Source organism: Barbus barbus (assembly GCF_936440315.1).
Source record: "Barbus barbus genome assembly, chromosome: 25".
Classification (NCBI taxonomy): domain Eukaryota; kingdom Metazoa; phylum Chordata; class Actinopteri; order Cypriniformes; family Cyprinidae; genus Barbus; species Barbus barbus.
Genome location: NC_136753.1, coordinates 22,104,800 through 22,125,417, shown reverse-complemented (window position 1 = coordinate 22,125,417; position 20,618 = coordinate 22,104,800). Strand labels below are relative to the sequence as shown.

Here is a 20,618-nt window from a genome sequence, read left to right as displayed (position 1 = left end):
AAAGCATGTTCATGTGTGTAAATGTCTAACGTCAGACATTGAGTGCAAACAACTACAAAAACACAGAACACTTAAACATTTTTCTTTGAATATTTATTGACAGGCCTGCTGTAATGCATCAAATTGTAAACAGAAAAAAGGTTTACAAACCATTTATTATTAATATTATTGAAACTGTCTGAAACATGGGGAACATACTAAAAAACATGCAAACCACACTAGTTAGTATTTGATCAAATAAACAAGTGGGTTTTAAGACAACAGTTCTTTGAAATATTCCTATCATGTCAAAAGTTTCATCTAAAAAGCATTTGAGCTTTAAACTGTAATGGAAACTCAGCTCAAAAATATAGCTATTGAACTTCAGTCAAGTATATCTAGCGGGTTCCAAACTAACCTGCAGATATTGTAAAATACAGTCCCAAATCGAGGACGCTCCCAGGATGCAGTAAAGAAGCATGCACAAGCCTCTCAAAAGTGTGTTTGTGAATGTGGGCCTGCCGCGACTCCTCAAAGAATACAGCTGGCAGAGTCGCAAAATAGGTTTTTCCCCAAAGGGAGGATTGCACTTTTAGGTCCAGCTACCCACTATGGTCACTTGAATCTAAATATCAGACATACTTATACAAATATAGTACAAATAAAATCAAGCCCCATTACACACCCCTCCACTGCAAACTTAAACTCCTAATCTGATAATGCACAAAGTCAATGCAATTACACTGAATACAGTACAGTACATGGTAAGGTACTAGGTTGTATTCAAGTCTATAATGCTTTTGCATTAATGCCGCGGATGAATGCCTTTCTGATAGCCGAGGCGTGCACCGTACAGGTTTACAGGTGGTCATAGAATTCTGCGCTTTGGTTTTTGTTGTTGTTGTTGTAGGAATGTTATTAAGGTCTGCAGCTCCTCAATGTCTATAAATGATGTGAATCTTTCCCAGCATTTGTTTTCAGTCTGAGCGATAATGAGGTCCGAGGTCAAGGTGTATATAGGGCTCATCCACAGCTCTACCCATTGCCTCTTTCATGACGCAATCGAAGATGGACCGGCCATCCCCACAGCCTGACCTCCTTGCTTGGGCCTCCTGAATAGCGTCTGGAGTTTTAGGAGCCGTCCTGACTGAGACAAGGTCTCTTAAGTCCCTGCTTCTGATCTGAAATTCCAATCTCTTCTTTTTTCCTTTTTAATTGACCCACCTACAAACAAAAACAACATTTTTAAATGCTGAAACTAGTAGTGTTTTCAGAGAGGTTAAAACAATAAAGATATCAATTATTAAAAAGAATTGTAGTTTGCCCACAAATGAAAATAATCAAAGCTAGATTTAATCTCTAAAATAAAATGCTTACTTTTCATTTTCCATTTTTCATTTCATTTCCAATTTTTATATATATATATATATATATATATAATACATATTGTTGATATATTGTTAAATAATACATATAAAGTACCATAAAAAACATTTAATTAACAATTATGTACACAAATTTTACTATGGTGATTTTGCTATACACTTACACATAATTATTACTGATTGATTATTTATTATTATTAATTACCATTTCATATAGGAAGAGCTACAGCAAAAAGGGAAGATTCTTAGTCAGTAACAACTTTGAATATAGTCAGAAGACTCTGAATATAGCAAAACAAGTCATACTGTCATAATTTAATTTCCTTCTATGTTTTTTTTATAATTTTTGGACAAAATGGTCACCATTACTTTCATTGCATGCAAAAGAGCATGCAATGAAAATGCCATATGCCATAACTCATGGAATGCCATAACATGAGGCTTAATTTCTTGAAAAATGTCAAATTACTTCAAACACAAAAAATTACATTTGATTTTATTTGTTAACCTGACTAATACTGTATGTTAAAATGTCAATAAGCTTTAGATTATGTCTGAGCCTCAGCTGTATTAGTGTTTTTGAATGTGTTTAGATTTGTTGAGTACAACCAAGGGCATTGTTTCTTCAAGTGAAGAATTAAGCACTTCCTAATGCTGCATTCCTGAAACTGCAACGAGTGAATTTGTCAAGAATAAACTTTTCCATCTGGCCAGTGTGATAGGTGACATACCTTAGCATCGTGTTCAGCAAACCTCTGGAACATGTTTGCATAAATCTTCTTGTCGCGCTCATGGTGCTCACGAATCTTGCGCTGACAGACGGCAATCTGGCTGCGGGCAGCGCGGTTGAAGGAGTTGACTTGCAAAACTTGCTTGAAGTCCATTAAGGCCATGCTAAACTCGTTGCGCAACAGGCGTGCTTCACCACACCGATAAAGAGCTTTCTCATTTTCTGGGTCCAGCTCCATAACCTAGTAATGACAACCAGTAAGACACAGTAAGAGAAATTGCTTTGAAACACATAGATGATATTTTTGTTCACTGCTATTTGAGTCTACCTTGTTGCAGTTCTCCACCGTTTGGGAGTACTCGTGCAATCGCAGAAAGCACAGGGCAAGATTCAAATGGGCCACTAATAGGTGGTCCTGGATGGCTTGTTGCTGCTCTTTTCCTGCACCACACTCCATCTCTAACCAGTTAACAATCTGCTGATACTGAATTACAGCATAGTTGTACCGTCCAGCCTGAATGCACAGTATAAAGAATACTGTCAATTGCCTGACTGTCAAAACATGACCGTAGCTTTTGAACTCAAATGAAAAACTATAAAATATCCAATAGAATAAAATTTGTAACATTTTTAGAATGAGTGTTTATTTGTAGTAAAATCAAGTCAGTCATTTTCCATATATGATATTAATATTACTAATAACTAGTTATTGCTTTTATATATTCTCTGTTACAAAAGCAAAAACAAAATGCAGGATGCTTGTCTACAATCAAATAAAAAACAACAACTCAGAAGGCAAGCTCAGTAACGACTCTGTACCAAAGACAAAAATAGAGGCAAACCTTGAAATACTGTGTCCCTTTTTGTTTGACTAAAACAGCACGTTCCAGTTTTTCTTGAAGGTCCATTTCCCAGGATTCTTTGGCCTGGGGAAACAATATGAGGTGTTGTTAGGCTTTCTAGATTTTCTGCTAATTCTCTCCATTACCATTAGAGGGCGCACCTTAACTATATTTTGGGATTTTTAACTACATTTTTTAACCCTGCTTATTAAATTTCATATTAATGTAACAAAACTGCACATTTACATAAATGTATAAATAAATATCGATCTATCCGTCATACACACACACAGACAGTGGGTTAAAAATGAGCAGTTTAAAAGTATTTAAAGATATATAATCCTGAAATATTTTAAGTATTTCAAAGATATGATTGTTCAAAAACATAGCCTAAATTTTTAACATGAATATTTTAAATCCTGTTTTTTTATTCCATATTAATAAAATAAAACAATAATTGAATACTTTAAAGGAGATAAATACACACACACAGTAGGTACCACAGTGCTAAAATCACATCGAAACCCTGAAAATAGAATTTAAAAATAAGCAATGTGTTGGTTGCTAATAAAATAAGCTAATTTGACATCGACTATGTGAGCTCCTTTGTACAAAAAGATGTTATATAACTTGTTATATAATGGAAATGCAAAATAAGTTGTAATGGAAAAACAATGGATGCTATATATAATGGTAATGGATTGTTTCAAGTATTATTAGTGGACTTCAATTTCTGAACCCCACTGCATTCTGAACAACAGAAAGCTTTTGGACTAAATACTTTGGGTTAAAAAATTAAATATCTCACCTTTTCAAAGTCTTTCAGTGTTACTTCATACAGTAGTTCTGCATTTGATCCAATGTCATATTCTTTTTTCCCCTCTTTGCCATAGCCGTATCTGAAAGCATAACATAGACTGTGTAAGATGGGGATAGTTATATATAAAAAGAAAAGAGTATGTGAGATATCAGCGTTATGGTTGGTTAATGGCTTTGTTATATGCAGATACTGGGCATGGAAATATTTTATATTCGTTTACACATGGCTGAATCTGGGTTGCTATTATATTATATTAACCCTTACTAAACAATATATAGTAAATACAGTAACTATTAAAAGCCAGTCTTACTTGGGCTTTAGGTATAATAAACAGCATTCCCCCTTTTGGATTTTCTCCATGGCCCTGTCCACTCCCAAAGGAACACCCACGTCCTCTGATTCACCCACTACAAAGGTGACATCTCGAGAATCAAATAAGCGACCTCCACACCACCCCTCCAAGTGTACTGTGGAACAGAAACCAGACAGCATTAATAGTGTATCCAAAAGGGGCAGTGATCATGTGAATGCATTTTCTATGAATAACAACCACATTCTGAACATTCAAAATTCTCAAGACGTACCATGTACTGTGGCCCCTTCGTTAGGATTGTTATAGCCTTCGCCTTTGACCTTTATTCTCCTCATGACCCCACCATCTTCTGTAAGCTCCTCCCCTCTGAAGCTCAGCAGCTCAATCTAATTGTGGGAAGCAGAACCATTTGTACTTTTAAAGATAACAAGCTTATACGAAAAGAGGCTTTTTGTGTTCTGGGTCTAGCATTTTATATATCACAGAGAGACAAAAATAACAATGTTTCTGACACTTTTATGTCTCAGTGGATGATTTTTATTTCCTTTTTTCTTTTTGTCAGTTTAAAGTCACATTAAAAGTCAATTTAAAAATAAAAGTTTTTTTTTTTAAATGTCCACCGAAAGTTTGAAGAAACAACAATAATGCATTTATATATATGCATATGCATATGCATAAGATATTTTCACAATTCATCCATGAATGTGTAGGCTATTTAAGTGTTTGATGTTCCTACCTCAAACACAAGTGTGGCATTGGGAGGAACCTTTGAGGGGCTGCCAGCTGAACCGTATGCGTATTCAGGCTTACAGAGCATCAAGCACACCTCTCCTTTCTGCATGGAACACACCCCAATGTCCCATGCCTTGATGACCTGACCTGTGTGAATCAACCAGACTTCATGAATTTAATGCTTTTGTCATTCTAGAAAAAACTTATAAGTAGCCTAAATAAAAGTATAACAATACTTGTTATATTGTTCAATTATAAGCAAATATATTACTTATTATAAATAAACGGTTGTATTCATAAAACTTCATAATCCACAGACACTCAAAATAAAATGTTTGTCTAATTTTCATAGTTAATGATTTGTGTCAATACCCTTTAAGATCAAATACAAATAGTTTCTCTGAGAATAAAACAGCAGATAATAAGGGAGGCACCACATGTCTAAACAACACCAGCAATTACACCCCTTTAAAAATGCAACCGCAAATATCATTAAACAGGAATTTCAGCCTTGCTCTTTAGTGAGAATTGTACAATGAAACTGGCAGGTTGTATAATCATTCCATTTAAAATCACAGACATGTCAGTATAATATAAACTATTTGCATGTGCAGTTCAAATAATAAAAAATATTGTTTAGATTTTCTGTTTTTATTCTTTTTAAATAAACTTCTGTGATCTATTACAAGACTTTAAAATTATATTTGATTTGCTCCTTTCTCAATTAACGTAATCCAAATAAACATCTAAAGCTTTTATTTGAAGTGAATTTAAAGAGCGAAATAAAAGCTTAATGTATTTGTGTTGGCACTACATAAATAATTTATTTTGAAGTTAATTTTTTTAATAATAACGAATTTTAGTAGTATAGTGATAATAATAATAAATAAAGTTTATTATTAATTTAAAGTTTCCTTGCTAAAACTGCATAAGGATGCATGGGACTGGATGGGTAAATGTTAAAATGAAGTGTTTTTGAGATGAAAAAATGTTTCATGTCCTTTAACGTTGATATTTAGAAGAGTTCCTCTTATGTGGAGAGGAGTGGAGATCTACTTAGAATGTGGACCGTTACATGAAGCGCATGATGCATGTTGCTTCACTGGAAAAGCAATTGCTGCGCTATTGCTAGCTAGCAGTTAACCACAGGAGTGATTAATGTGACTAATGTCTAATTTTATTAGGGTTTACTTAGTTCAGTTCGGTTTTCTACTAAACAAGTTATTTGAGTAGAGTTGGGAGTTTAATTTAAGGTTAAGCAAATCCATCAAAAACCGAATGCGTGGAACCACCGTCCACAACTAAATCAAGCTGAGCCAAATATTTACACACTGCATAATGGGCCATATTATGATTAATGAATGTGAAATATATATAAAATAGCATAGCACATAAAATTATCTTTCTGCGTATCCATTTGTCACACTGGATTTCTTTCAGCAAAGGCCCTCTTTCAACATAGAATTTGTTTCAATAACACTTTAAATTTGTAAAATGATAAAATTGAGTCTAAAAAATAAATCTATCAAATATATTACCTTTTCCCACATTGAAAACAAAAGGCTCTTTGCGGTCTAGACTGGAGTCAAACTTCTTGCCATTTAGGAGTCTGCCAGTGTAGTGGACGGACACCCTGTCCCCAATCATCGGCTTTTCCCCTTCCACACCATGCTGTTTCACAATCTTTAGAGACGCAGGGAAGAAAACGTTAACAATCCATCATTACACAACCTCATAATTATTTGAAGTTAACGGCAGATCATTCTGAAACAAAATCCACTGATTTAAGTCAAGTTTTTACTAACTCTCTCAAGTCCACTTCAATAAAGCACTATGCTCCTTGAATCAACAGCACAAGCATACATGAACAAGGGGATGTCAAATGTATCAGCAAATTATGGAAGCTTTTGATAGTATCAAATTTATATGATAGTATCACTTTAGCAGATTCAAATGATAGTGGAAGCCTAAAGTCCTTTTTTTCATTTAAATCTGCAAATAAACAATAAGCAATTTTTAAGTGACACAGTGTTCTTTGGAACATTCTAATGACATCCTGTTTTTTTTTCAGTTGAACTTTATTTTAAAATTTCACTAGTGGTTGCAGATTTTTGGACCCACTGTATCATTCATGACTACAGGAAAAATGCAGAATTTGTAAACAGCTGTGATAGAGTTACTAATGACTGGAATACCTTACATACTCCATGGTCACCGTTTGGACTGATATCAGTGCCTTGGGAGGTGAAGACATCAGTTGGGCACTGGTTAGTGGAAAATATATCCTCTAAAGATGACATCTCACCACTCATATATACCCGTGTTCCCCTAAAAAAATAAAAACACAATATTTACCTTTAAATTTTAGCTAATTATAATATAAGGCACTGCTATCTTTAGACAAATGCAAATGTTCACATTCAAATTTCCACATATTGCTTGGGGGGCATTTTCATAGAAAAATATTTTGTAATCCTTCTTTTGTGATGCTGGCTTCTTTTTTCATTAATGATCAAACCTTGAAAGTTATGAAACCTTTAGTTATGCACTCAAATATGCATAAGAAACTAAAATGCAAGGGTGCACATATGCTCAAATCTTTGTGTTTGTGTCATTTTTTTTAAAGATTGCCTTAATTGTTTTGTTTTTGTTTCTAGAAATTGTCAGTTGTTACCTGTCTGTATGTGTGTGTGTGTGTGTGTGTGTATAGAAGCAGATGCATGTAGAGTTTTGGGGTATTTTTATTTAAATGTACACCAAAGCTTTTGAACGTGTGTGGCGGAACACTATGTTCCTTTTATTCAGAATTCCTGGCACAAATTCAGATTCTAGAGAAGGATGTCTTGTGAGATTTATGTCAGTAAACCTAGTAAAAAGACAGGGAAACAAAACAGAACAGAGAAGGGAACATTCAGTCCAGTCCACTTTACTTTAGGCGGTGAGATACTACAATCACTCAAGGCTTTCAATCAAAGACATTCATTTTTATCTACACACACACACACAAGCTGAAGGCTACAGGAAGCAAATAAATTTCAAGGAAAGTCCAATGAATGCATAACAGCAGATATAGCAGCACATACCTAAATAAAGATAACAATAAAAAAAAAAAAAAAATCTATGTCTGTTTTTTTTTTTTGGAACTGCTGTGTGCCAAACTGATCAATGAATAACTAACATCTTTTAGCACTGAAAGTATAATATATTCATTAATACAAATATTCACCTCTCTGCATATCATTTTAGGGCTTATGTCTTGGAATGGTAATACAGCAGAGAAAAAACTGACAGTCCAGGCTATTTGACTCGCAGAAGACACATCTAATATAGTCTGCTACCATCCTGACTGACACATCATTGCTGTGGAAACATATCGTTCTTTGAGCACGATTTATTCTGAAAACCCAAGATGAAGGAGGTGGATGTAAGTAAGTTAAACATCTTAGAATTAAAAAGTTCTCTGGTTTTGTTGGCATGAATTTTTCCATTTTAAATGTTAAAAATTTGGGCTAGGTAAATTAATCACCCCAATCCTTTTTAACAGTTTCTCAGAATCAAATGTTATGAAGTTCCTCTAATAGATGTTCCTTAAAAATCAGCCATAAGATGTAACGATGATGAATGCTTGCATAAAAGCCAGATTTTGGCATGTACTTCACCACTTGTTGCATTTCATAACTTAAATTGTTCTTGATTTTCACTCATTTTATTCAAGGCGCACTCATCTGTCTATATCTCCACTTGTAGTCTGTCCCACTACCAAGCAGTCTGTCTTTGACTGTTTGTCACCTGTGTTTGTCTCAGTGCCTGGTTATCTATTTATGCTTTTCCAGCCAACTGTCCCTAAGTCTTTCTCTCCTGTGACCGACTCGTTTTGACTTTTCTAAGCCCTTATTGGAGCTCCGTCTCAGATGTCCGCAGTGTGGTGAGATTGCAACAGGCATTCCTGTAACAAAGATGAGCGTTCAGCGACAGTTGACTCATTCCATCCTTGAACATACCGTCCGCAGTTAAACACAACATGTATGAGCGGCATCTGGCCAGTGGTACAACGCTTAGTCAGGGTCATGAAATGACATAAAATGACTAAATTCCCAGCACATCTCAAAATAAAGAAGGCAAAGGCAGAAAACACATTTTCAATCCACAAACATATTTATCATCTCTACATTATAAACACCAAGAACATCTGTCCTTAAGATGGATTAATGAGAAAGAGAGTCTGTGAAAGAGTAAGCAAAAGTGTGTATACAATATAAAGGATTATAAAATGTAACATAAGAGGGCCATTTAAATGCATATAAATTCAAGGAGTTCTCTAGTATCGTAATTGAAAGCGGTGCTTCACAGACTCTCTGTTTCGTACAATTTTCCATACATCTCAGATGCAACAACACGCTGTGAAACCCAAATGCAAATAAGATTATAGCTACAGTTTCTTTCCAACAATAGTATTTACTCTTTATTTTAATTCAAATATAAGGCCACGTTTTGGACAAGTGGTTCATTATTTGCAGACAAAAAGCAAGTTAAATGACGTGTGTAATTAAATTGAGCGCGCTATTTTACTTGAATTTGTAGGTAAAGCACACCACCGTGAGAAAACAGCCTTTCTCTTTACTAGTGACCACATTTAGAAAGCTGATTTAAATGTAAAAGGTAGATTAAGTGATGGATAAAGAATACAAAACAAGCTTAAAATAAAGACTTACAATGTTTCCCTGTTGTTGCTCATTCCTCTCATGTGTTTGACCATATATCCGTCCGTATGCAACTTCAGTTTGTCTTACCGGCGAATACAACCTGTGCCTTAAAGAGGAATGAGCCCACCCTCTCAGCGCGAGAGCAGTATTTTATGCTTCTACACACTAATAATCATCAACACGATACGCCTCTGCGAGACATTTGGACGGGGAAAATGCAATGAGACTAAAGGAGGAGGAGTAAACGCGGGGGGTGTAGTGTAAAAATAAAGGGCAGGCCTTGGAAACTGTCCACTAAGTAACACAATGTTCCGGCTGTACTGTAGCTCGCGCTGATGAGAACACAGTGTCCTAGTAGACACCCTGACCCGTAACTCGTTGTGTGCTGACTGAACAGCTCAAGTTTGGAACAGCATGTACAACCACAGGAAAAAAATAACACGACTAAATTATGTTTTAAAACGTAGAAGTTTAAAATGATCAAAAGCATTGCATTCTTAAAAAAAAAAAATCTGTTTGCGATAAAGTTGACAGCTGAAAGAATTTTAAGGTAGACGTTTGGATGGTATTTTTGGATTACATAACCACCATAATACTACAGGTGATGAAATGAAAATGAATTAATGCTCATCAGAATTTGTCATTTGTCATGCCTACAAAACACCATCAGGGTGTGACACTTGATACATGACATTAAATAATGCAAGAAGCCTAAACATTAATGAAATTACATAAATGTAATATAAATATCACCTACATATAATATTAGAAACTTCATTATTTCAATAAAATATTTAAAAATGTAAAGTCTCCTGCAAGGACCTCTGGGAACGTTGTTACTGTAATTTTAACAAAATGTTACTGTAAATGATACTTTTTGTAGATAAATCACATACTAGTACTTTTTGCTTCCATACATTTTACATAGCATTTTACAGTAAAATTACATTTATTGCAATCCATTTTTTACTGTAAGGTAACTTATAGTTAACAGGTTTTACTGTTTTCTGTTTAAGATGATACATTGTCTATTCTGTGTTAAGTTTGTAAAACTAGACATTTAAAGCGAAGCAGCATCTTCGATGCATCATGTTTTAAAGATTTAATTTCTTCACAGAATAATTCTATGCCAAGTGAATATGTTGAAATCAAACACAGCCTTTCAAGTTAGCATGCCAAATATTAAATAACAGCAGCACTGGCAACATGTTACCTGCCTTAAAAGCGTCTATAGACTGGAACTGTTACAAAATGTTCCTGACTCACTAGGGCAACAAGAGGTGTCAGCAGGAACACAATAGGTGGCATGCATGATTGTCTGGATTTAAGGGGATTGATTTCCCTTTTCAAGCCTGTTTTTTAGATAATAATTTCAGATGGATAGTTAATTCAGGAACATGATGAAATCTGTTTAAGAGGTTAAAGTTATTAAAGATTCTGCAGATTCAGTATATCAAAATCACACAGAGAAATGCTATTTAGTTCATTTATCTGATTGATTGGTAATTTTGATATACATTTTAGAATACACACATTTACAAATGTGCCCAAAATGTAATTAATTGAAATTGTATTTCTTTAATATCATATCAACAGGCCTGCAGCTTTTCCAAGTTTATCCAGGCAGGACACTTGAGTACTCAAGAATGGAAGAGAGTAGAACAAAACGCTGCCTCAGTTTGGTATCTTAGCAGCAGGGATCTGCGACAGAGCTTACTTATAATGTGAAACTACTCAGTGCGGATGGTACAAGCAAACAAGTGCAGGGCATTCAAGGATTCAGAGCAATATGTCACTGCCAACAAGGTCCAAGTGGGGACAAGTTGTAAAAGAAATTAAATTTTTCTTTACTAAAAGTGGGCTTAGTGGTGATGACATTCAGAATATGATTAAAGTATTCTTTTGTCAAAGGGTGAACAGGCCGACATGGTTTCATTTACATAAAAGAAACTTATACTCTTTTAAATGAACACTTTGTACATTTATAAATCTAGGTTTTTTTCAGTATGGATCATAAACAGTTGCTTGAATAAAATAAATATCAGGTACTGGAATTGTTATCAGAGGGTTATAAAGTACTTTAATAAATGTACCTCATTAATGTGCTAAAGTAATATTTTTGGTTAAGGTTTAGATCTATCAAGAACATCTGTGGTTTGTGGTTTGAAATCTCTCAATTTGTTAAAAAAAAGCATTTAAAGAGCAAGTAATGAATAGCAATATACCACCACGACTTGATACCGTAATTTGCATACTGTAAATCCTGTTTCTTATGTAAGATTTGAATTAGTTGCTAAATAATTAATGTGTCGAATCATCAAAAAGTGTAAATTATATACTTTAATATCAGAGGCACAATTTAATGATGTGCTAGTATGTCAAAAATATGTATACATTTTTCTAAATATACGTATAATGCACTTATATGCACTTTTCCATCATCTGCAGAGCACATAGTTTTAGAAATATTTCAAATATGTCGAGTAACAGGTCTTAAGATACTGATTTCAATTCACTTCAATTAACATCTGGTGTGTTCTAGGGCCTTACATGTTTAAGCTAACCACTTTTAGTTAGATCCATTTAATTGAATAAAATTTCGTCATATTATTTATACTTATACTTATACTTTTCACACCCCTTCCTGAAAGGACACACTGATTATTTCTTACAGCAAAGTGATTCATCCAACATTAACAGATGTTTAAGAGAGGATATGAATAATCTGTTTGGTGATGCAAAACACAAACAAATGGTCAATGGTCAGTTTGTTCACATTTTTTCCTATTTTGTCATTTAATCTACATCTAGATGACCATCCATATCATTAGTTTCTACATTCATTTTCATCTTTCTCTTTCATAATCATAAGAAGCATTTATGGGTCCACAATCTATGCAATGGTATCCAAACATTAAACAACATATTTTCAGACAGGACATGAGGATTATTGTGGATGGAAACTATTGTAAGGAATAGCATGCAATAAGGAGTGATTATAGTAGTATCACCTTGTCGCCAAATAATGTCGATTTTTTGGTTACTGTCAAGAGAAAAATCCTGCTCGTTTTTCCCCAGGTTTGTCAGATCAATAAGTCCGCGCGTCAAGAACTAAATGTTCTAGTTCACAGTGGCACGTGCGGCAGAGGCTCTGTTGACTGACTCATCTGCGCAACGGAGGTAAGAAGCGGTACTGAACTTAACAAACCTGGTCTTGCGCGCACGCGTCGTCTGTTTTTAGCATGCAGCTTACATTTAATACAAACGTCTGGGAAGTGGAATTAACATGGCATGTGTCAGTGTCTTTATTCGCCTGAATACACGGACCTGCTTTTTGGCATAGGACAAAGCGAGAGGTAATGACCTTCTATGTACCAGCATTCTAAGGAAGGAACCACATGTATTTATGTCGCCAATAACAGGACATTGTAGGCAAGAACTAATAAATCTGATGTGTGTCATTGAGAGTGTGGGTAATAAAGAACCGAAGAAGAAAAAAAACAAGATGTTCATATCCCAACGGAAGTAGTTTCAATTGGTAAAATAATTAACATTTCTTTTTCTTTTAATTTTTTTACTTTGATTCTATGTATATTAAATTATGCATCTTTTTACAACGTGTCTTGTCTTCTTAGTGTGATACAGCCTAATAGAAGAGTTCAGGAGGTAAAAATCCTATTAATTTTCTCCATAAACTAACAGGTTTTAAATAAACCACATACCATAAACTGGGAGATTAAGCCTTGATATATCTTTTTCTACAGGGCACAAATGTGATTTCAACTTTATTTGAAAAAAAAATGTTTATTTGCCAAATTCCGAGTGAAGAACTGTGCCTAATCCAGAGAAGCAATCCACAAATCAGAGAATTTGTTGCTATATTGAATTATAAATGTAATTAGTGGCAAAAGAGCTCAACAGTGACCACTCACTCCTGTAAAGCATTGCAAACTCTCAAACTATACTCAGACTGTAACAAAAAAAATTATAATAATTATAAATGCAAAACAGATGTTATTTGACGTTTTAGATAACGTTTATCATGATTAATGTTAGTGATGCCTAGAGCTTTACATTTGTTTTAAGCTTGTAATTAAATTTTCATTAACTTTTATCATTTCAGTTTAGAAATGAGTCAACTGATATTGAGCTGATATTATTTCTGGTTCATTTGTCACACAGGAAATGGAAGGCCAAGTCCACGCATTGCATTGTGGGACAGTTTTCTACACAGTGTGCTCTGTTGTATTGCATATTTTGATCAATTTAGTAGGTCATCTGTGTATTCTATGAATGTAAAAGTGGTACTATGCAAACTATACATAGAAATAATATGATTACTACTAGTCAAAAGTTTGGAAAAAAATAAGATTTTTTAAATGTTTTTAAAATAAGTCTCTTATGCATACCAAAGCTGCATTTATTTGATCAAAAGTACAGTAAAACAGTATTATTGTGAAATATTATTACAATTTAAAAGAACTGTTTTCTATTTTAATATATTTTAAATCATCTGACACTGAAGACTCTGCTAAAAATTCATTTTGACATGTTGACACTTGCTGTTTTGCACTATATGCTAAATACAGTAGATATGTAAGCAAATCAGATGAGATAAATCACAATTCATTGATTCACAATATACGGTCTATCAATGTAAGTCAATGTAAGATTTTTTTAAATGCAGTCTTTAATCTGTTCAAATGTTTTCACAAAGATTTATAAAAGCTAACCTGATTCATCATCTACAATGCATGTTTGCATTTCAAACTAGACCAGAAGAATAACATTTAACAGATATTAGAATGTAAAGTTCTTATGGTTATGTGTAAATGTATAACATCACCTAACTGTAAGATGTATGAACTTTGCAGTAATTGTATTAAAATGTACTTTCCATTAAGTCCATGTAATTTAGTATCAGTTTCGTTTAATTGTGTGTGAGTCTAAGCCTAACTGATCAACATTTTGATGAAGCCACACAAACCACAAAAAGTGTGTGTGTGTGTGTGTGTGTGTGTGTGTGTGCTTCAGAGTATATGTATATCTTGCTTTTATAGAGAGTGAGAGGGCGGGTTCATGGGAGGCTAACCAGTCATCAGGAAGCAAAACAGAACAGAATGTGCAGTACTAATCTGGGCGTAAAAAAACATTCTGTGTCGTGTGTGGTAACAAATTCACATTGTCTTGCATACAAATAGCCTAACATAAGAATGAGGAAAATATATATTGTTTTCTCAGAGGGATGCTCTTTTTGTTCAGACCGCAATTAATACAAATGACAAAACCCCAGAAGAGTTGGAGTATGATACGGCTGATGAAGATGTAAACATACTGATCTGCCCAGTGAGACAAAAATAAAGCCAGTCAGCGTAATGCTCTTTATTTTAATACAAGGTAACTGTGTTACATAACACTCCCAGAACAAGGGCTGAACTATTGCCCCCAAGATTTAGCCTAAAATAGTTATTGAGGGTCTGACACATATATGACCCCTTATTTTGCTAATCAAAGGGGTTGTGATATTTGTTGCGCATATTACATCTCATATCACCAAAAGTAACAAAATAACAGTAATACTAATTTACTTTTGTATAGGCCTCATTTATATTTTATTCCATTTTTTTTATTGTTTCCAAAAAATGTATATATTACATTTATATACATACATTATATATAATTATATACATTGTACATGTAAAATATAAGCTATAGAAAATATCAAAACAAGTAGCAGGCCTATACATAGCCTACCTATACACGAAAGTATTTAACGTATTAATAAAAAGATATAATTAATTTGTTAATGCTAACAACTAATGAAAACATTGTTCAGTGTCCTACGAAGCAGACCTGAGATAGAAGGAAAAGTTCATTCATTATAGAAGGAACGAAAAGTTAGGCTAAGGTGTGTTATTTATAACTGTGCTGAACCTATTCGTCAAATTTCATCCTTTAGACACTGAGATGTGAATTATTCAAATATTTACAGCCTTCAAATATCCTTGTCTTATGTGTGTGATGGCTGATTTAGAGCAGAAATGTAGCGCCCTTGCGATATTTTTAGGCGTAAGGGCTCTTCTCTTTCGACGTCCGTGTTGTTGATGATAACCGGAAGTGCTTTACATTTAGATTTGCTCGCGAGGCCCTGCCGTCGTTTTAGCGAGCTAGCATCGCGGTGTTTAACTGCAGTGGCGCGTTTTCGATTTCGCTAACGCAAACACAGCAGATTTACCGGTAATAAAAATAAGCATACATTATTTAATAACTGTATAATGTGCATGTAGCTTATAATGGAGTCGAATTGGCTTATTTAAATCAGTTTGATATGCCTCTTCTTGCGTGGTTAGCCTGTTAGCTTGGTACATACAGTTAGTGTGTAATATCTGCTCGTATTACTTTTAATTAGACTTTAAATGTTTAAACATTGGTGTACTATAAATAGTTTTACTGACGCTTGTATGTTTCCTATAAAATAATAAATGATTTTATAAATCCTTTGAGTAATCCAGTGTTGCATGCTAGTGTTTTCATTGTTTCCAAAGTCAATTTTAAGTCTCTTTAGTAACAGTTTTGGTTGTTACGTATTGCAGCTTTTAAATGTAACTCAACTGACAATTTAGGCTTCTATCATCCAGTTTAATTGCATATTCATAGTCTCTGTGCTTATGTTTAATTTCTTGCAGCTTTTTAGGTGTGCAACTGAGTTTGGGATTGGTTTAGATATGGGAGGTGAGTCTTTATTCCATTCTTTTAATACCCATTCCAGCTATGATCCATTTTAGTGTGTTAAAAGAGGTGGGGTAGACCTAGGAAATGTAGAGTGATGATAATACTTGAAACTAAACAGTTTTTTCCCCTACAGACCCTTCCCTAACCCGGGACTGCCCGCTGGATTGTAAGGTCTATGTTGGCAATTTGGGCAACAGTGGTAATAAAACGGAGTTGGAGAGAGCATTTGGCTATTATGGTCCACTGAGGAGTGTATGGGTGGCAAGAAATCCTCCCGGCTTTGCGTTTGTGGAGTTTGAGGACCCCAGAGATGCAACCGATGCTGTGAGGGAGCTTGACGGAAGGTAAGAACATCTATTTAAATTCAGTCCTCTGGAACAGCCATTATCCTGCAGATTAGATTATCCTAATTAAGCAAAGGATTGCAGAATTGCATCTTGTGTTTTTGATGGAAACTATCCAAAAATGCAAGTAGTTGTATCAGGGTTATTATTGTAAACTAAGATCATAAATTGTTTCATCGAAATTTAAAAAAAAAAAAATTCATCTAGTTGCCAAGGCAACTTTTGATCATTTTAGTGTCTTGATACAGAAGAATGAAAATATTACTTGAAATAAAATGGAAAATATAATAATTTAAATACAATGAAATATTAATAAACTTAAATTTATTTCAGCTAAGGCAACATTTCTCATGTTCATTTAGTTTAAATATTAAAGAACTAAACTAAATAAAAAAAATTATATAGACAATCAACTAATTAATAATTTAGTAATAAAGTAATAATTTAACTAATAAATGGCAAAAACGCTAATGTAGCAAATTAAAATGAAAACTAAAAAAATAAACATGTAATTCAAAGTATTAAAAAGCTATAATAGTATATAAATTATATAAATAACACTGAGTTTTATATGCTATTTAAATCAATGTCATCAACCGCAACAGCTGTTTGTTACTTTGTGTACTTGGTTTGTGGTTGTTCTGTATGCTCTAGAAATGTGCTCTTTCTGTAAACTATTATAACCCCATGTTTGTCTGTTTCAGAACACTGTGTGGTTGTCGTGTGCAAGTTGAAATGTCCAGTGGTGAAAAACGGTCAAGGTATCGAGGACCACCCCCTTCTTGGAATCGCCGCCCACGTGATGATTATAGACACCGCAGCCCACCCCTTAGACGCCGGTATGGTTTCTTGTTCTGCTCTCAAGGGAGTCTAGATGTCTTAACCCTTTCACAGCTTAGTTATGGGCTGAGCGATGAGCCTAGGTGTGGAGACTGACAAGACCAGCATCTTTTCATAAATTCGGCCAAGCTGCTTGAAACCTTCCCCATACTCTCCTTGCACTGATCAGTTTTCAGCCTTCGGATTGGTTAACCAACGAGTGCATTGAGTTGTTGCTCAGGGATATTCATTAACTTGAATTGTAGTAGATTTCCAAAGAATCTTCTCTTTTGTTTGGGTTTTATGTCATTTTTCTATTTATATTAATGAAGCTGACCACCCCACCCCCCCTTTCAGAGACATCACCAAGCCTCTACTCATCTACCTCTGAGTCAGTCAACTAGCCCTCTTTCAGCATCATGTGACCAGCGTACACCAATCAGCTCACATGATCCAAGCATGGCCACCAGCCCATTGGTTCCTGAGCATGCCTCTCTCTCAGGCTCCTTCACCTCCTCCAACGTTAACCTGATCGGCAAAACCAGCCACGCCACACTTACAACCAATCAACGGGTCTTATGCCCCTCCCCAAATGTCTACATGACAACATGTCCTCAGCAATCCTCATCTAACTGACATCTTCAGCCACCTACTGTATAGCTGTTTAACATCTAGCAACCATCTGGCAAAATCTCCCCGCAAATTATGCCCTCCTGACCAGCACTCAGCTTCACTGCATCATAACTAGCTTGTTGAAAACAAAATAGTAAGTTAATGCCTTTTCCTCCCGCTTAATGACATTGAATTTTGTTTATTTGGTGATTTTAGATATAACCTTTTTCGTGGTGTTAATAAGTATGAGACAAAATCCAAAGAGTGACATTTTTGTTTTTTTCAAAACAATACATTTACATCCCTTCAGTAGTTTTCATACTGAAACTTTTTTTGATCTATTCTCAAAGATTTGGCAAATGAATCTGGAACAGGCACTTCTTATAGATAGTTGTTTTGAAAATTGTTTGACCCATATTGGGATTCATAAGACCTTCATTGAAAGCTAATTGGTATCTTCTCCAAAACAATCACTATTTCGTGATGCTTCATGCATCATGAATTTTTTTTGACCATATTGACCCCTGACTTGTCAGTATTTCTTGCATCTGCATATAGGTCTCCTAGGAGGCGGAGCTTTAGTCGTAGTCGGAGCAGGTGAGTTGCTTAAATGTTTTTATAACCCTTCTGCAACTAATGTCAACTCCAAAACCACATTTCCATTTTCATTTTTTATTGTTCTTATGAATATAAACTGTAACTTTGCCTCTCATCTTACAGCTCCTTAGTAATGAGGTATCTATAACACATTCATGCATGTTTGCTTGGTTTTTATTGGTCCCTTTCCAGAGAGAGGAAAAGAGAGAGGTCTTTGTCCCGCGATAGAAACTATAAACCTTCAAGGTCTTTCTCAAGATCACGCAGGTAGGTTTACATTTGTGAGTAGTTGTGTAATGGCACAGCTGGAGTAATTAGAAATGCTCATGGAATTTGTCTGATTTCTTTTCAGTCGTTCACGTTCCAATGGTCGGAAGTGAGGAATGTTCAGAGAAAGCATGTCTGTGCGCTCCTCCTCAACAAATTAGGATGATTGGAAACCGTATTTTTTTTATTTATTTTTTTGCCCCCAACGGCAAAAAATGTGTCTTCCCCATAGTGTTCTGAGTATCCTTTTCTTACTTAAGATATCTGTGCTTAATGGGTAGCAATGGTTTCATCCTGCCTAAATGCCTGAATGTAATTTTATGCTCTTTGGGTTTTGGGCAGATTGGAATAACTCAAGTCTGACTTAGATGGTCATTTGAAACCGATTTTGTATACTTTTTTTTGTTTGTACTTCCATTAAACGTTTCTTATGTATTCACTGTATGACTTTTGTCTACATTTCACACTGATTAGTTCAAATGTTACTTGCATTAAAAAGTTTGGTAACCCTTTTACTGTAAGATTAAATTCATTTGCATATGTATTGATATTAGGTATCATAAACTAGCCATTTTTATGTAGATTTTTTTTTTTCATGCACTAATGCTTTATTTCTAGTTGAATAAACAATGTATTGTAAACAAACATGAATTAGTAATGAACAATAGATTTATGAATTAACTAACCTATAATGCTGTTCATGAGTTAACAAATGGTAAACCTTATTCTAAAGGCTTTTTTGAAGAAAGGCATTTCAAGGTGAAAAAATAAAATGCTGCTTACTATGGACCTATTTTGGTTCACTTGACTCATACAGCATTTTGTGTTTTAAATTACATCATGGACTATTGGATTGCATTAGTAAGCTTTAAAATGTGCACTAAAGGGCCAGCAGAGGGCTTTGTTTTTTGTTTTGGGCATGCTTGCGAAATGTTTGTCAAAAAGCTAAAAAAATAAAATAATTTTTTTTACTCCGTTCAAACATGCACTTATACTGTGCTATCAAAAAATTGGAAAGATAAAAAATTGTTTGTCTTTCGCACTGCAAGAACAATTAGCAGCTCTCTTCATGAAATATGTACTTCACGTTCACACTTAACTTACAATGCAATGTGAGTCAACAACACAGGAAGTTGAGGGTAGCAGCGAAAAGGAAGCTACATGAGCTCAGCCTCCTTCAAAAGAGAAACACGCATCTCAAACTGTTCAGCTTTGTGCTCTGTTAAAACCCCCAAGACTGCGAAGTGGAAGGATCCTTGAAAGGGGCACCGGAAGGTAACGTCAGTTTATCATGGTACTTTCCTAGTGTCATAAGTTGTAGGGGGCACATCTTACATTTACGCTCTGTCATTTTGCATTTGGAAATGCAAAGTTTTACATGCAAATTATGTGGTTTCATCCTCAAATTATTCATATTAACATTGGATTACTTAGTCACGTTGATTAACATTGTGTTCATCTGAGTAAAGATTTGGTCTCGCAATCATTTTGGGTTTTTTTCTTCTGATAATGTCATAACAGAACCTTCATCCGTCCAACAATGTGTATTTGCACTTTTTTTTTTAAAGTTTTAAGTAATTGTAATAAATAATCAGCGTGTTGGGATGGATGGAAGCATGCTGTCATTACACATCTATACGGGAGATGTAACGTATAGTGGCATGATGACAAATTAAATGTTTGATGGCAAGTGTCATGTTTTTGATAAACACATTTACTATATATATATAAAACTCTTGACCT

The 20,618-nt window shown here is 34.6% G+C and overlaps 3 protein-coding genes across 7 annotated transcripts in view; 2 read left to right on the top strand and 1 right to left on the bottom strand.

Annotated features, from left to right (window-relative positions):
• Positions 1-87: 87 nt before the first annotated feature.
• On the bottom strand, positions 88-12,673 carry LOC306844429 (peptidyl-prolyl cis-trans isomerase FKBP5-like). 4 transcript variants are annotated; one of them, XM_079376550.1, is made up of 11 exons: positions 12,516-12,673; positions 6,997-7,129; positions 6,340-6,484; positions 4,806-4,948; positions 4,341-4,455; positions 4,067-4,223; positions 3,745-3,835; positions 2,937-3,020; positions 2,423-2,608; positions 2,096-2,335; positions 88-1,203 (listed from the first exon to the last, which is right to left on the bottom strand). In XM_079376550.1, the coding sequence occupies exons 2-11, from the start codon at positions 7,111-7,113 to the stop codon at positions 1,111-1,113; spliced, it is 1,371 nt and encodes a 456-aa protein (XP_079232676.1). In that variant the 5' UTR covers positions 7,114-7,129; positions 12,516-12,673; the 3' UTR covers positions 88-1,110. The 4 variants fall into 4 exon arrangements, with proteins under 4 accessions (XP_079232676.1, XP_079232674.1, XP_079232675.1 ...); XM_079376548.1 differs by lacking the exon at positions 12,516-12,673 and adding an exon at positions 9,514-9,732; XM_079376549.1 differs by lacking the exon at positions 12,516-12,673 and adding an exon at positions 9,514-9,697 and having other exon boundaries at positions 7,006-7,129.
• Positions 12,674-15,468: 2,795 nt separating this feature from the next.
• Positions 15,469-19,822, top strand: LOC306844443 (serine/arginine-rich splicing factor 3-like). The gene is made up of 7 exons (XM_079376578.1): positions 15,469-15,741; positions 16,191-16,236; positions 16,370-16,580; positions 17,285-17,419; positions 18,570-18,608; positions 18,801-18,875; positions 18,961-19,822. Exons 2-7 carry the CDS (start codon positions 16,230-16,232, stop codon positions 18,986-18,988), a joined length of 495 nt encoding a protein of 164 aa, XP_079232704.1. The 5' UTR covers positions 15,469-15,741; positions 16,191-16,229; the 3' UTR covers positions 18,989-19,822.
• A 170-nt stretch (positions 19,823-19,992) lies between these two features.
• The window catches only part of LOC306844412 (uncharacterized protein), a 30,245-nt gene continuing 29,619 nt past the window's right edge, over positions 19,993-20,618 (top strand). For both annotated transcript variants that reach the window (XM_079376512.1, XM_079376511.1), the window contains exon 1: positions 19,993-20,150. The gene's annotated coding sequence lies outside the window, so the exon portion shown is untranslated. The remainder of the gene's footprint in view (positions 20,151-20,618) is intronic.